Source organism: Micromesistius poutassou (assembly GCF_964030765.1).
Source record: "Micromesistius poutassou genome assembly, chromosome: 13".
In the NCBI taxonomy this organism is placed as follows: domain Eukaryota; kingdom Metazoa; phylum Chordata; class Actinopteri; order Gadiformes; family Gadidae; genus Micromesistius; species Micromesistius poutassou.
This window is the reverse complement of record NC_140283.1, coordinates 17500400-17516771: the sequence shown is the minus strand read 5'-3', so window position 1 is coordinate 17516771 and position 16372 is coordinate 17500400. Positions and strand designations below refer to the sequence as shown.

Genomic DNA, 16372 nt, shown 5'->3' with positions numbered 1-16372 from the left:
TGCCAGCTGGCAGGTTTGGATGTTCTTTCTTTTTTTTTTGGTACACAAAGTGGTCCAGCCAATGTTCAGGAGGTTTGTTATTAGCTGTAATGTGATTTGTGCTCGCCTTAGAAACAAATCAAAGTGACTTGCTGGTCATTGATGGCCTCAATCCAATAACAGCAGTGGCAGAGCATCTCTGTTGCATATTAACAGTAAATAAACAGCAATAATACCAATAATACATATAACCGCAACAATTTAGGAGGGTAGCTGTGTTGACAGGATTTAAGCACGCACGCACGCACGCACACACACATGCGTGGGCAGGCACACACACACACACGCACACACGCACACACACACAGCCTGTGTGTTCGTTTAACCCGGTTCGATGAATCGTGTCAGCAATCTTTAAATTACTTTTTAAACAATCCAATTTCTCAGATTGTCATCGATTTCTTCTTCTGTTCTGCGTGGCTGGCATAGTAATGCGCTGTGCTTATTTAAAAGCAAGCCTAAGATTAGTTTTTCTTGCTCCGACAGCACCGTGATCATCTTGCAGGGACACTGGAGTGAGTAGTCTGTCTGAGTGGTGTTGATGCACAACAGACCCTTGGCTCCACAGGGTGGAATACACACGGAGAGTGTGTGAGGGGGAAATTATCTTTGTTTATCCCCACTGGAATAGTGGGTTGTGCTGAGTCAGCTACCTCCCCTGCTAAACGCAACAGCAGCCCAGTGAATCATGCCAGACACACGCCCTGCACTCCAACACCCCCGTCTCTCCCCGACGCGCGCTAGACATCATTTCCTTCACTCCTGACTGATTTGCAGCACTTTTGATGAGCTCTAAAAACTGTGTTTAATGGATCGCGGCGTGCCTGTCTCAAAAAGAAGAGTAAAATGGTTACCCCCTTTATGACATTACATTTGCACAATTGACGTGGTCGTTTTAGACCAAACAGTCCACATGATGGAACAGGAAAATTGTTCTCCCAGCTCCAGGAACTAGGATGACCCAAAGAAATCCTGACCTACTTTATATCTTTCACGGCCTCAAAGTGGGACGTTCTGCACCTGCATATTCATGTGCCCGTGTCTGTGGAGACAAGCATGTGCTTTGCTTTTACATGCAGAATATCTTCATTATTATACTACACAGTGCCCCCCTTGTGTAGCCCTTCTACTAACCTTACTTTGGATATGGGGGAGTGGCTAGTTGCGTTTGACCCTCGGCCTCAAAGACTCCCGATTTGATTGATTCCTGATGGCCGCAGGGTAACCCCCCCCCTTCATCTAACCTCCTTCATCTAACCTCCTTCATCTAACCCAGCATCCTTCATCAAGATGCTGTGCCCCCTTTGCTCATTAACGACATCGCGTTATAATCATCGCTCTGGATAGAAGCATCTGCTTAAACAACTAGACAGTATTACACTTGAAACGCCTTCTGAAGCATGTTGTCTCCAGGGTAAGTAGGACACACATTTCCCAGCAAGGCTAATGCAAGCATCCGAGGCAGCAGCATGGGAGAAAGTCTGCAAGATTAAACTGCATGAAATCCAATAACCGGAATCAATCACAGGCTTTGTTTTTGCTCTCCCGGTAAGGCGGGGCCCCTCTTTCTCTTGTCTTTGTGGTCTGATTAGGGTTGTTTGTTTACCATATGTTCAGGCGGGTGTGGTTGTGTGCCCACTGAATCACAAACATCATAATGAAGGATGGATTCGTAAATTGGCATCATTGGCAAATTTGCGCTGGTAATATTTGATTTGCGGCGCTCTGCGTGCGCCCTCGAGGGTTAGGCCAGATCTGCGGTCGCCTCGCCTGAAGGAAGGCCCTTTCGCGGCTAGCTTCTGTCACCGAGGGCCCTTGCGAGGTTCTGATCTTGTTTTCTAAGGAGGGAGATTGAGGTTGTTAATAGAGCGGCCTTGGCTGTGTAAGAGCCGTGTACAAGAGGGACGGGGCTCTGCATACGGGCTGATGAGTCTATCTAGAGGTGTCTGTATTCCTTGCATGCTCCCTGCTGTTCGGGTGTATGTGTGTAAGTCTGTGTGTGTGTACAAGTGTGTGTGTGTGTGTGTGTGTGTGTGTGTGTACAAGTGTGTGTGTGTGTGTGTGTGTGTGTGTGTGTGTGTGTGTGTGTGTGTGTGTGTCTGTGTTTACAAGCGAGTGTGGATGCGGGTGCAAGCATGTCTCTGTATTCCTTGCATGCTCCCTGCTGTTCGGGTGTGTGTGTGTGTGTGTGTGTGTGTGTGTGTGTGTGTGTGTGTGTGTGTGTGTGTGTGTGTGTGTGTGTGTGTGTGTGTGTGTGTGTGTGTGTGTGTGTGTGTGTGAGGGGGAGAAGGGGAGTGGTGGGAGTGCTTAAGAGATTAGAGCCCGGCCCGGTTGCCGTTTGGGAGTGGAAGACCCCTCAGTGGAGAGCTCTCACCACGGGGGTCTCCTTTAGCTGCGCCCTATTTGCATGGCTCCTCTCTTCAGAACAGAGAATGAAGCTTTTCTATTTTTCCTCCCTCCCTCCCTCCCTTCCCCCCCCTCCCTCCCTCCCTCCCTTCCCCCCCCTCTTCTTTCCTCCCTCCCTCCCTCCTTCACCCGTCCCTCCCTCTTCCCCTCCCTCCCTCCCTCACCCATCCCTCCCTCCCTCCCTCCCTCCTTCACCCGTCCCTCCCTCTTCCCCTCCCTCCCTCCCTCCCTCCTTACCCCCTCCCTCCTTTCCTCCCTCCCTCCCTCCCTCCCTCCCTCCTTACCCCCTCCCTCTTCCCCTCCCCCCCTCCCTCCCTCCCTCCCTCCCTCCCTCCATCCCTCCATCCCTCCCTCCCTCCTCCCCTACCTCCCTCCCCTGTGCACCTTGGGGGAGAGTGCTGCCATCCAGGGACTCAGTTCAGTTGTTACACAGACAATGGCAGTGCAGGATTTAGGACAGTTGGCAGGCTGGGCCTGTCGGACAGGATAGGGATGCAGTATGTGTGTGTGTGGCTAAGTAGCTCATCTCTTCTGCCCGCTGACACGCCAGACGCTCACAGAGAGGTAAGCATCTCGGCGACCGCTCTTTCCGATCTAGGGCTAGACGGCCGGGCCGGAACACCTTGTTGTTGTTCATGTTGTTGTGCTTATGAAAGTGATGGTACAGTACTATGGGAAGGGCTATGGGAAGAGTCCACTTAAATCACTCGGCTAATAGTTCGTAATCTCTTTGCTTCGGTGGAATGACATTCTTTCGAAGGCAAAATGTTCGAATTTCTGCCGTTGTTTATTTATTGATTTTTTTTTTCTTGTTTTGTTCAGTACTTTCATTTCCAGCACTTTTCGTTTTCAGTAACTGAAAATGAAATGTTTTCATTTTGGACCCAATAGCGAGGTACGGCAGCATCCCTAAAGCAACCATAAAGCACCACATTAGTGTTCCAGTTGGGTGTGTGGGGTTTGCGTTAGAGCCTATTCAGCGCCATAATGAAAATCCTCCTCCTGTCAGTGGTGCAAAATGTAATTAGGCAGGATATTTGCAGCACGTATTTGGTTGACATGAGAATAGCATTCCCATTGTCGCCGTAATCTTTAGTCTAATGTGCTATCCCATTTATTTAATCCAATAAGGGGGTAGTGAATAAGACTCTCCTAAGTCTAATCTTTCGAATGTGTGTCAGATATTTATTCCCCCCCTAAAGGATTTGGTGAACTGTCTGTGCCCTTTGGCCAGCGACTTACATCTTGTTTCCCTGTCTGAATATACCGCAGAAACTTTATTCACATTTTCCTGGCTAAACAATTGTTTTCTGGGATTCTCTGCGTGTGTTCCTGACACAGACGTGGCGAAACCGACGTATCACTCTGTCAGTTGGTAATTACTGTTATCTGGGATTGGGTGTCACACAGAGCTGTCAACTGTATTGGTGTACGCTGAGATATGGTGGCCTGCCACATGCAGTTCTGTTGACCGCTGCTGGGCTGATATCTCCATTGGCCAGATGTGCTATGAAGTAATTGAGTGGGTTTCTAATCCAGGATACAGTCCTCTCCTCCTGACCTTTGCCAATTGCTCACCATGTACCGTATCGACCAGGCGTCGTAGAGTACCGCGTAATATAGTGCCGCTATGTGAAGCGATATAGCACGGGTCGTTGTACGTTATGACCGTGTTAAACTTAAAGCAACACATCTGGCTCCCCGGGTGACCTTGCGGAGCATGGACAACATCCTAACCCCCGGCCCCGCCCCCATCTATGCAGGCCCCACCCCTTTCTCATCTGGTTAACCCCTTCAGAACCTTGCATAACAACCTGTGAACACACACTGTTGAACGCTACCGATAACAGTCGCTCATTCTCAACAGTTTTCGCATGCTATATCAAGATACTCACGCTGAATGGTAAAAGGTCGATAAAGCCAGTTTTTTTCATTGTGACCAGTGATTATTATGTGCAAAGGTGAGTTGCAGCCCTTTGACCACCGTGACCCACATTTCACAGAATGGAGATGCAAGCAAGGAAGGAAAATCCATTATGGACATTCAGTATAGACATCAGTCAAAAGAAAAGGTCAACTGAATGGGGAATTCAATTGCTTTATGCTGCTGTGCTGCCATTACAGCAATGGAGGGGCTTCCCATAACTCAGCCTCTTCTATTGCTTCCATGGAGACAGCAATTAGTGCACAGGTTAATGGTAAGTTGTAAGCATCCGTTGGCCGTTTCCATTGTCTGCCCCCTGACAGTCTCCTTCCTTTCGGTGCAGTGCAGTCCTCAAGACGAGCACGTTCAACATGTTCAAACAAGCTTTTCTACGTTTCAAGGTAAAAGCATTCTGCTAATGGATGTTGAGTTTGGAGCAGTTGGAAACATTGACGATTTTTCAGATTCTGTTTACTTGTACACTAATGCGTATCACCAAAATTGCATATCGTGCATTATAGGTAGTGCGTATGTTATTCCAGCACACTTTGTACTAAAATCGCATCGGATGATATTGATATGCAGGGTCACGCAGGGCCACTGAATCTGGGCTGTCCCTAAGGACCATGTGTTGACCTGGAAGGCTGCGATAAATGGCTTACATTATAAAGGCTGAGTAAGAGCGTGGGAGGGAGGGAGAGTGAGACGGAGGGAGAGGATAAAATAGAGTAGGTGAGATCGCTGCATGGATTTGGATTTGGCGCTGACTCCATTTTGGGCATCTCAATTACCTCATTATTACACTGTCGTCTGAACCTGTTCTCTTTGGACTGGAGGTTTGATGGTGATCATTGTAATTACCCCTATTCTCTGCACAAAGTATTTCTGCACTTTGAACATCTAATCTGTTGCCATTGGCCCGATAGTTCTTAAACACTTGAGCCGAAAAAGAAACTGCTTCACTAATAAGCATGGTTGACTGAACTAAAATTCAAAATGTCCTTAAATCCATAAATGGTATTTTTAATACGACTGAAGCTGTCTGGCTGACCAATACAGTCAGCCTCCTTGCAGCTGTATGTGACAAGCATATTAAGACGCTAGGAAGAAGGATTTGTGTTCGTGTTCGAGGTCTCTCCCTTTCTCCCTCTCACACATCCTGGCAGGTGTCTTGTGTTCCTCGGATTGAGCACTTCCCTACGAAATAGCCTCCCAGACACCTCCGGTGCCGACACGGCCGTGTAGCCGGCCAGTGGAAATGGATGAAACGTCGGCCTGCACCGCCGTGGACAAATGCCCACTATTGATTTGTCAAATAAACAACCTCTTTTTGTCGGATGTTGTGATGGAACACATTCTGCCTAGCAACAGGGGGGCATCATCTCTCTCCTCACAGAGAGTGTCTCCACCGGTCACGTTTGTGACCAGAGCCCACAGGGTCGGTTGTTGTATTAGCTGTGTGTGTGTGTGTGTGTGTGTGTGTGTGTGTGTGTGTGTGTGTGTGTGTGTGTGTGTGTGTGTGTGTGTGTGTGTGTGTGTGTGTGTGTGTGTGTGTGTGTGTGTGTGTGTGTCTTTCAAGCGTATATACCACCTCATTCTATACCTTTTGTTGTGATGTGATTTATTAGGAGTCGTAGCCTGGCTTGGATCTGTCCATCCCAGGGCGTGGTGTCTTTTCTCCCTCCCTGTGAAATATTAGATTGTCAAGCCTTCGAAGGGGGAGGCTGCACTGCCTCATTTAGGGAAACTATTTTTATATAAATAATTCATGGTGTAGTTTGTGATATGGATCACCACGGGTTTGGAGTGCAGTGTTGGCGAATCAGCATGCATACACGGTGTCTTGTTTCATACTGCTGTTGTTATTGCTTTTGACAATGTATAGACATAGTGCAAGATAAGGAAGGGATAGACCTATTTTAGACAAGGTGTATACTTAATGCAAGACAAAGTGTATACAAAAAGGTATACAGCTTTGGCATATAATCTCTCCCCAAACATGACATAATGCATATAGTGTGTCCAATATCTCTGCTACATACAATGTGTTACCGTGTCCTTCAAGCCAGGCTGGTTATAAACCTATTTATGGAGGCAGAATAGATGTGTTTTGACAACAGACTAGCTTCACAAAAAGGCTCTCTTTAACTGTTCTTCTTTCTCTCTATTTTAATCTTTTCTCTCCATCTCTATTTTGTTCTTTCTCTGCCTCTGACAGCCTTCCAGCTCTCCTCTTCGTTAGCCATTCTGTGTGCTTCTACATGTGCAGAACAAGTGTAGAAGTGATTGAGACTTGATTGCAGCCAGGCCCATATTCACTCCACTGTCTCTAAGCAACGCTGCCATCCACTACACCATCCACCACTACACTGATTAAGAGACCACGCCAAGCCAGCATTAACCCCATCTTGGCTCCCACCAGCTGGATTAATTTGTAAAGCTGATGTTAATTTGACTGAGCTGGGTGATTGTGAGGGAATCTCTGTATGCAAGTCTCTACTGTGTGTGTGTGTGTGTGTGCATGGGTCTGTATCTGTGTGTGTGTGTGTGTGTGTGTGTGTGGGCGCGCTCGGAGGAGGTTCCCACCCACTTGTTTGTGAAGTCTACCCACTCTGATGACTTCCCTTCCCCCTCATCCGCACACTGTGTCCACTGACCCTCCACCCGACCCCGCCCCGCCCCGCCCCGCCCTGCCTCCACCACTGGCCCTGACCCCCACTGATAAGCATTAGGGATGCTGCGCAGGGAGACAGCCATCACAGAGGCCACTGGGAGGAACAGCTGTGGATTACTGGCTTCTACTCTCCTGACCCCCGTTGTCAGATGGTTTTGTGTTGAGGCGATTATATTCCTAAGGTGTTCTGGTGGTGTCGTGGTGGTGTTGAGGCCCACATACTGGCCGCATCAGACTGCCCCCCCCCCCCTTCCCCGCCCACACACACACACACACACACACACACACACACACACACACACACACACACACACACACACACACACACACACACTAGTAGCACATACTCCTACACATACACATACAGTACATACACATAAACACACATATACACAAATACAGACACATATAGACACATACTCACACACACACACACACACACACACACACACACACACACACACACACACAACCACACACACACACACACAGCCTTTGTGTAATATTAAAACTGTCCAGGCTGGGGTTTGGCGTCTCAGTAGGAGACTTAAGATGAGAGAGAGTGCGAGAGAGAAGGAGAAGGAAAGGGAAAGAGGAGGAGGAGGAGGAGGAGGAAGAAGGTGCAACCAAATTCTAATTCAGCCAGCAGATGAACGAGCCTTGCAGATGGAGAAACGGGAGAAGCTGGAGCATGAAAAAAAACAAAAAAACCGAGCAGCAGAGGAGAGCAGTGATAGCAGCTCCTAATAGTCCCTGACAACATCCCGCCTCTGATTCATGGCGGAGCGGAGGGGAGGAGAGGAGAGGCGGGGGAGAAAATGTCCCTGTTTGAGGGCTGTCACAGCTGCACCAGGTGATTTATGGGGGGGGGGGGGGGGGCGGAGAACACAGGCCCCCCCCCGCACGCTGAGAGAGGTAAGGTGGGCCCATTAATACTGATTATAAGCACGTCTGCCCCGCTGCCCTCTCTCTCGTCTGTTGCCTGTTACTTCGGTTCAAGATGCCATGATTCTTAATGGCAGAGCGTTGTGTGTGCGTCCACATAACATCTCTGCCCTTAATCTCCTAAGTGCATTTATTAACATCATCCATGATTCATGGAGGACCCGGGACAACGCTGGTCAATATGGCCGCCCGCGGCACACGGGACCGACAGGGAGAGTGGGAGAGGGAATAAGTCAAAATAAACAGAGGGAGAGAGTGACAGAGAGATTGACACAGAGAGAGAGGGAGAGAGATAAATACAGAGTCCGTTGAAATAGGGAGACAGACAGACAGAGAGAGAGAGAGAGAGAGAGAGAGAGAAAGAGAGTACATAGAGAGAGGGAGGGAGAGAGTGAGAGTACATAGAAACAGGGAGTGAGAGAGAGAGAGAAAGGGGGGGGTCACACATAAGCTTGTGTCCCCACTGCTTTGTCATAGTTTGATGAATGTGTTAAGAAGGATGGCTGGAGCCACGCCACAATTGTGGGCTTGTTCCACGTTAAAATGAATGTTTGCTCAGTTATATTCATGGCCACAAAGACCCCCTACCACCCGCCCCCCCCTCCAGCACTTGTACTGTTCCTTTGGAGAGGTGTTGCTAGGATACGGGGGCAAAGACGTGAAAGACGAAAGCCTATGTCTTGCCTTCCTCCAGCTGCAGACATTTTGTCCGACTTATTAAGTGTGTTTCTGTGAGGGAGGGTGGGTGCGTGTGTGAGTGTGTGTGTGTGTGTGTGTGTGTGAGTGCGAGTAAGAGAGAGAGCTGTGATTTACCGAAAATGCATGTCTTCGTTTGTATTAGTTTGCCATTTTGGAGACACTATTAGCTTAACAACGAAGCGTGAATCCAGAAACAGCTCATTATGGAGCACGTAGCGGGTTATATCACGCTGCTCAAGAAAGCCTGCAGAGAAGCTGTGCAGATTGGACCCAGTAGAACTTTTCACATTGGGAGTCTAAGCCCATAGCTGCTAGGACAGAAACCTACTCCTATCATCGTCTCATTCTCTGCAATCCTCCACTCTCTCTCTCTCACTGCCTGCCAACTGAACACTGCTCTCTCTCTCTCTTACTGCCTGCCATGGCTGAGCACCACCAATCAATATTGTCTCCCTAATGTTCAATTACACTACACCAGCAAATATCAGGCCAGCAAGGCATGGGAATGAATGAATGAATGAGTGGCCAGGTGTGGAGTGATAGCGAGTGCTGGGGGCGCTCTCACACAAACTTGACATCATAATGTAGCTGCTGCTAGCTAAGAATATTTACTACCGCTAGCCAAACACAGAAGCTAGCTCCACCGATTTTCTTTTACACAGGAGTGGAGAAAATGGGAGCAAAAACAATCAGCATTAGGGACAAATCATTACGCCTTAGACCAAGCGTCCTAATTGAGTTGTTATTGGCTTTCTCGTTAAAAATTGAGTTAAATCTAGTGTCCTAATGCGGTTTTACTGATGAAAATGATGCACTTAGTGTGATATATGAAGCAATGTTTAAACGAACCGCTCCGAAAACGTTTAAATCAACCGGACGTCATTGTTTGCATGCAATTGAAACAATCTTGAACTCTTTATTTTGCTCAATTTAACAGGGATGTTTAACAGGGCAGTAAGACGTCATTGTTATTAGCCTTGCTGGAAGCCCAGCTCGCTGCATCCCCGGGCCTCCAGAGGAGATTAACACGTGCTAATGTCCACGTTTAACCACACAGCTGCTGCCTGTCATAGCGGCGGGCCTGGCATCAGGCTGTTAGCTGCTAGCTGCTAGCTGGTTGTCGTGTTATGCTAACAGGCCTGGAGGGAAGGGGGACTGATGTGATGCACCAGAGACGGTCGGTGACAGACATCATCACTATGGGTAGTGAGGGCCATCCGTCTGTCCTGTCAATCATTAGTCCATCTTCCACCTTGCTGGAGCTAAGGCCTCCAGCCTGGGTGAGGGCTTGGAGGCATCAGGGCTGTTTCGCCTCACAGACTCTGTGTTGGCGTTTGATACCAGCTGTGTTTTTGCTTTTTTTGGACTGTGAACTGTGTCATTATTGATGAGTGTGTGGTGTATCCGTGACATGTCGAGTCATGTCAAGTCTTGAGAGGATTCGAGTGTCTCCTCTAGTGTTTTGGATGTTGCGTGTGTCATGCAACGCAGGTCTCTGTGGGTGCTTGTAAAGGAGATTATTCTGCTCAGTTCAGAGGACGTTGAAGACTCAGTCACAGAAGTTACAGCGACAAGTAGATTTGCGATTCAAGCGGAATGCGATATCGGGTACAGCTGAGTCTCAAGACAGGAGCGCACGACAACTTAATTAGACCACCTTTCACCCAGTTCCTCACCCTGATCCTCAGACTACAGAGTCATCATATTTATTAATATGAGTCTTGAACATTTAAGGTGATTTACATTTTTTGTGTAAAACAGACATACAAGTATTATGTAATAAGTATAGACAGACAGACAAGCAGGCAGGTAAAAAGATAGACACTGACTGACTGACAGACTGCCATGTAGGCAGGTAGAATGACAGACAGACAGACAGACAGACAGACAGAGAGAAGGACTGAGTAGTGTTCCCCCTTGATGGACTGCTGCAGAGACATGAAAGTGGATTTGGACAAAATCATGAGGAAGACAACAATGGCTGGTCGGTTGGTTGGCTCCTCAGATACAATGCTGCTCTTTGTTCATCACGAGAACGCACACTTCCATTTGGACCTAGGACCCTTTATCCTCTGGGCATAATCAACTCTCCACGAGTCACAGTCACATCGGAATTGCAAATTAAAAAGATTAGATCTTGTATGAAAAAATACAAATCATCTTTTGTCAGGTTCAAATGGGAACACTCTGTATTTGTGTTTTAGTATTTGATCATTTAGCAGACACTTTTATCAAAAGGGATTTACAGTGATTTCAGATACATGACATTAAGGAGGGTTAGGCGTCTTGCTCAAGGCTGCTTACTGGTACACTGTGGACACAGGGGATCGAACCCAGTACAGTTTGCTTGGGGTCAGACCCCCCTAGCCTAGCCACTACATTATCCTGCCACTCTCTAATCTCTCTCTCTCTCTCTCTCTCTCTCTCTCTCTCTCTCTCTCTGTCTGTGTGTTCTCCCTACTTCTCTCTATCCAGGACAGGAGAAGCAGCCAGTCCAGCTCATGTCCCACCTGCTGTAGCTGTCCAGCCATCATCTCAGTGAGCAGGCTCCAACCAGTAGCAGAGCCATGCTGCAGATCCACCTGCTCCTGCTGCACCTCCACCTGCTGCTCTCCTCAGCGTCCATAGGTCAGTAGACTGCCTCCTCCCTTCCACACCTCCCCCTCAGCTTCCTGTCTGGAAGGTATACTGCTTCCTGTTCTTATTGAAAGAAGTGAAGCTATATTCCGGACTCTTCCGGACTCAAATCCTGGACCAATGACGTAATTGGTCCAACATTCGAGATTCAGTGATTTATTTTTATTTTTATGAAGCAGTACTCTCTTATATTATTAATAACCAAGCGCGACACCCCCCCCCCCCCCCCCCCCCCCTTTAATTCACAAATGTATGTAATGACACAAAAGCATTTAAAGCAAGAAAGCAATAAAATACTTTTTTTTTTACTCATTTTATACTGTGCGAGTTAAGAACAAGAACTACCCAAAATAACATTGCTTTGGCCGCAGCATCTTGCTTTGTCTCTTTGGATCCGAACTCACTGGCCTCTTGAGTGCGGGGTGTCTAATGTGTAGATTTACAACTAGTACATAGACTGGGACCATTCCTGCACAACACTAACACCCTTATTTCATCTCCTGAAAAAGACAAGGATGAGATGGTTTGGTATGGTTAAGCTATGTATGAGGAAGATCAGGATAAAGCAGAAGGGGGATTTACTTGCAAACAGAAAAATAAAATGTTACAAGCTGAAGTGAGGACTTTTGGTCAAAATGACACTTGGTTAGTAGCCTGCTGAATAAATTATATTAACAGTAATTTGCCTACTTTCAACAAAGGCTTTTACATCACATTACGTTAAGATATAAGTGCCCCACTTAAAATGATTTACAAGGCCATATAAAAGGAAAAATACATTTATGAACAAAAAAACATATTACCTCCATCATAAAAGTGCCTAATAAATGTGGCACTCGACTGCTTTGTCAACTTTTCATTCCCAAAACGTCTACACCGCAGCACCTGCTGAAGTACAAATAAATACCTTCTTTACCGAGTAAGTTGATTTCTTTCGGTTATATTTCATTTTTGACTCCAGCGCAGCAGGCTCAGCTTTGAGATGCAAGTGTGAAAACAGCTATGGTACGAGCAGAGCAGAGGAGACAGATAACAGCAGGGGAAGGGAAATAACTGTCTAAATAAAAAACAACTCATCCTCACATCGCACAGCATTGAGCCTGAACTTTCCTTTTGAGTGACGTCACGTTATGTAAAGTTCAAGTTTCCCAAGTAGAAACTTCACTCAACGCGTAGCTCCCCCACCGAAACATGGCTGTGAGTTCGGTAAAGAATATGTAATGTTGTGTGGTTGTTTTATTATGTTGTTCGTCCTACTATATCTTATATTAGCATAATCATAATACAATAAAAGCTTTATAATTTAATAATGGATAATAACAGGCAATAAACCGAAAATAAGGATGAAACCAGACTTGTAGAGACATATTTCCTTTGTATAGTTTGTTCAACGTGTGTAGGCTTTTATGTGTGCCTCTGTGCGGCGGGCTCTACTGTTAGTGCAGGCAGACAACAGCCATCCATACTAAATAGGTCATGTCCCTGGCTCGGCCAAATCGTCCTGACATCTCTCTTGAAGGGTCCACAAGCTAGCTCATGTGACACTATATAAGTCATACAAAAATAATCTAAACTCTGTCCTAGAATCTGTGCACAGATCCAGGGTATTTACCATTCTTCGAACTGTTATTTGGCTTTAATATTAACGCAGCTGTGTCTAATATATAACAATAACATGTCGTGCAGTGACGTCGAGTCATGGATTTACTGGATGTGTTGTGTTAACATTAAGGTCTTACTAATAGTGACAAAAACACAAAGCTTAGCGTTATAGCTATTCTGTAGCGCCGGCAGCCAGTGCAGATCTCTGGCTTGGTCGGATCAATTTTCGTCTGTTTTTTTACTTCCCTCAATTGGGGTGACCCTCAGGAAAACAATAATGTGGTTAAAAATCGCCAGAGTTCTCCTTTAATTCAAATCAAACTCAATTAAAACATATTCCGGGATGTTCCTCACACAACAGGCCTAATAATCAGCCAACGTTTGAATCTTGCGATGACTACAGTCATCAGCACAGCAAGAGCCCCGTCACAAAGTCAAAACCAAAGACCTGCACCAGCCGGGTATGTTGTCGGCGTTAGCAGGGAATCGGGAGTGTTTTTCCATTCACTGTGTTTTTCCACTCAGTGGGTCTTCAGCTCAAGGCTGGCTGTCAGCGCCCAGCTGCTTTAACCTTCACTCTGCTGATTTGTGTTTCGCATGAGTCACCAATACGTCAAGAAAATGTGTTCGGGATGTTAATATTAATAATTGGTCTTCCAACTGAATCGTGTTTAAAAAATAAGCACGTTCTTGGTTGGAGAACACATTTGGAGTAGCAAAGTATCTGGAGTCTAGGTTTGATTGTTTCCTAGAGGGATGGACGTGCAAAAGCAGTTACAATAGTTTTGCTTTTTGCTTTTGGAACGCTGCCTACTTCATGACTATGAAGCACTCCGATTTCAAGTGGTGTTGAAAGCGTTTTTTTAAATGCCTTGGAATGCACACGCCTACAGAAACACTTTGTGGCTGCACATGAGAGCTGAATGAAATATTAAAGGCTGACACACATGTCTCCACCACCACGCTCGCTGATATGACTCTCCCCTTGAACCCTGTTTCAGATGCAGCCATGTATGGGGAGCCCGCCGACTTCTATGGAGGTAAGAACAGCGGTCTGCCATACGGGACTTTTATTGTGTAATGCCATCTTTCAAACTAAGAATCCTAGAAAATAGAGCTCCCTTTTTAATGAAGAAGATAAGCAGATGGCAATTTGCAATTAACTGACTCTGCTTCCCAAATAAAGCACACATAGAGTATGCACGTACGCATGCACACACTCCAGCACGTGCACATACGTACACATGATGTGTGGATGTGTGTAGCCGGCGCTAGACGGGAGGAATGAGCCACAGTGACTTTGACCTGTGCGGAGCGAAGAGAAGTTCAAGTGAGCTTTCATCCTTCCGACGGGGAATAACAGAGCAGCGTATTCAATTATGAATGACTTGATCCCCCCACTGCTGTGTATGCTGCTGATTCTCACTATTTTGATTGAAAAAGGGAATACTGGCAGAGTGGTTGTGGTATGAGAGGCGAGTGTGTTAACCAAAAAAGGTCAAAAGTTTATTACAGAATACGTGTTCAATACTTTTTTCCGTTAGTCGCTTCGTTAACTCTGTGTCCCTTAAGCATAAACAACATGGAATCTGAATGAACAAGTGTTTTGAAAACAAAACAGTTTGATGCCCGTCGGAAATACCCAGGTCAGAATATTTATTTTTCCCACAAGACATCAAATGTTGAGAAATTGTTCTTCTTTCATGGTGTTTTTAAACCTGTGTACTTGTTTGCCACACTATTTTTTACTATTTCTAACCCTCCCTTTGGGGCAGGAATCCTATTGCAGATTCCTTCAGCAGCTGTTAAAATGGAGATGCCATTAGAGGCTGGCTAATGATCATCCCTGATCACACCTTCTGGGGTATACTTCCTTTATTTGCCCCTATGGATCCAGACACAACTTCATTGGTTTCCACTGGAGCATGTCCGTCGCTTTATGGTTGAATTTCACATGGTGAGTTAGCTGCTCAGCCAATGTTGATTCGTCCAAAGAATGTGCTAGCCACGGGCCTATCTGAGTGATGATAATGGGATACACACTTCCTTCATTCGGTCTTAACTACAGTGTAATTCCATGCTGAATGGCTCTCTGGGTAGGGACAAAGCAGCACCACCACCCATCCATCTCCCTTGTCCCCTTCTTCTCCCAAACACTATCCCAAAGGACACTTCCTCTCCACGGGTCACTGACCCAAGAAAGGTACTCCCCCTGCTCCCTAAGGAAGCACGCATGCTGTGTTTACTCCGTTGGGGCTTCTGCATTTCATGTCAGGCGGCCGAGGAAAAGCCACCAAGATGGGTTAGAAGTGTCTGGAGCCTCCATGGCCATATCTTTGGCCATCAGCTTCTCACTCTCGCCTTCCCCCTAAGGAGTGGTAGGAGTGCAGTGGTATGTACTCTGTGTCTGCCTGTCGGCTCTACTTAGAGCTGACCCTCCCAGATGGACTGCACACTCCTTCGCCCCTCGCGGCCCGCAGGAGATGGAGGGTGCGAGCGAGAGGAGCCTAATGAAAAGAGGTCCCCGGGACGTTTGTTGATATCTCGCCGATACGTTTTCGCTGATTGCCCTCTCCTCATGTTCATCCAAATGCCGCTAGTCTAGCCCTTTAATCTATGGATGATGCCCACCGCCACCGCTGTGTGTGTGTGTGTGTGTGTGTGTCGACGGCATCAGTCTTTGGATGGACATTGCAGTAATTACCTCATGGATTATTGAGTTTTCAGGGCCTATATGTGGGTATCACGGAGGGAAGATGGATGAAAGCTATTTCTGTGTGACGGTGTGATTCATTATACATGACTCATTTCTGCTGGAACGAGAAACGCTATGTGGAGGGGGCTTGATAAACACCCGACGTCCTGCTACACCCAACGGCTCTCCAGGCCGCCATTTAGGCGAACGCAAAGCGCCGTTGGTGTGCTTTCATGCGGTCCAGAGTCGCTCCTGAGTCCTGACCAATCAGATTTCAGGAGTCGTGGGGTTTTTTGTTATGAACGACGTCAAACAAAAGTGACTGGCACTCACAACAAAGTGCTGGGCTTTCGTCACACGCTGTGGGGAGTTTGAGATGTCTTGGCCAATAATTGCCGGCCAACACTTTTCTGAATGAGCACATTGTGCATCCTGCCGCCGTTGTGTTCGTTTAACGTTGAGCGCGGGGCAGTGCAGAGGCTGCAGTGTCCCCCCGCTGCTGCCATGAGCTTGTCTTCACGGCACACTTCCTCTAATTAACACAGGCCACGACAGGGCCAGGGTTCACCAGCTGTTTGTGTCCAGTGTGTGTTCATTGTAGTGTGCTGCTGTGCCTGCATTATAATGGGCCCCATTCACGTAAAGGGCCGTCTTGGTTCTAAATGTGGAATCAGTGTTGGCACCAGCTAGCTTTTAGAACTGAGATGGAACCAAGTTGGCCGCTAAAATTAATAAGGCCCATGGCATGGAC

The 16372-nt window shown here is 47.0% G+C and overlaps 1 protein-coding gene across 2 annotated transcripts in view; it reads left to right on the top strand.

Moving 5' to 3' along the window:
* cntn1a (contactin 1a) overlaps positions 1 to 16372 on the top strand; it is a 68074-nt gene that overhangs the window by 19833 nt on the left and 31869 nt on the right. Inside the window, exons 2-3 of one of the 2 annotated variants that reach the window (XM_084476771.1) lie at positions 11168 to 11315; positions 13928 to 13966. In XM_084476771.1, coding sequence (XP_084332897.1) covers positions 11255 to 11315; positions 13928 to 13966 — 100 coding nt within the window. In that variant the 5' untranslated portion in view covers positions 11168 to 11254. Of the gene's footprint in view, positions 1 to 11162; positions 11316 to 13927; positions 13967 to 16372 lie in introns of both variants that reach the window. The other variant, XM_084476772.1, reaches the window with a different exon arrangement.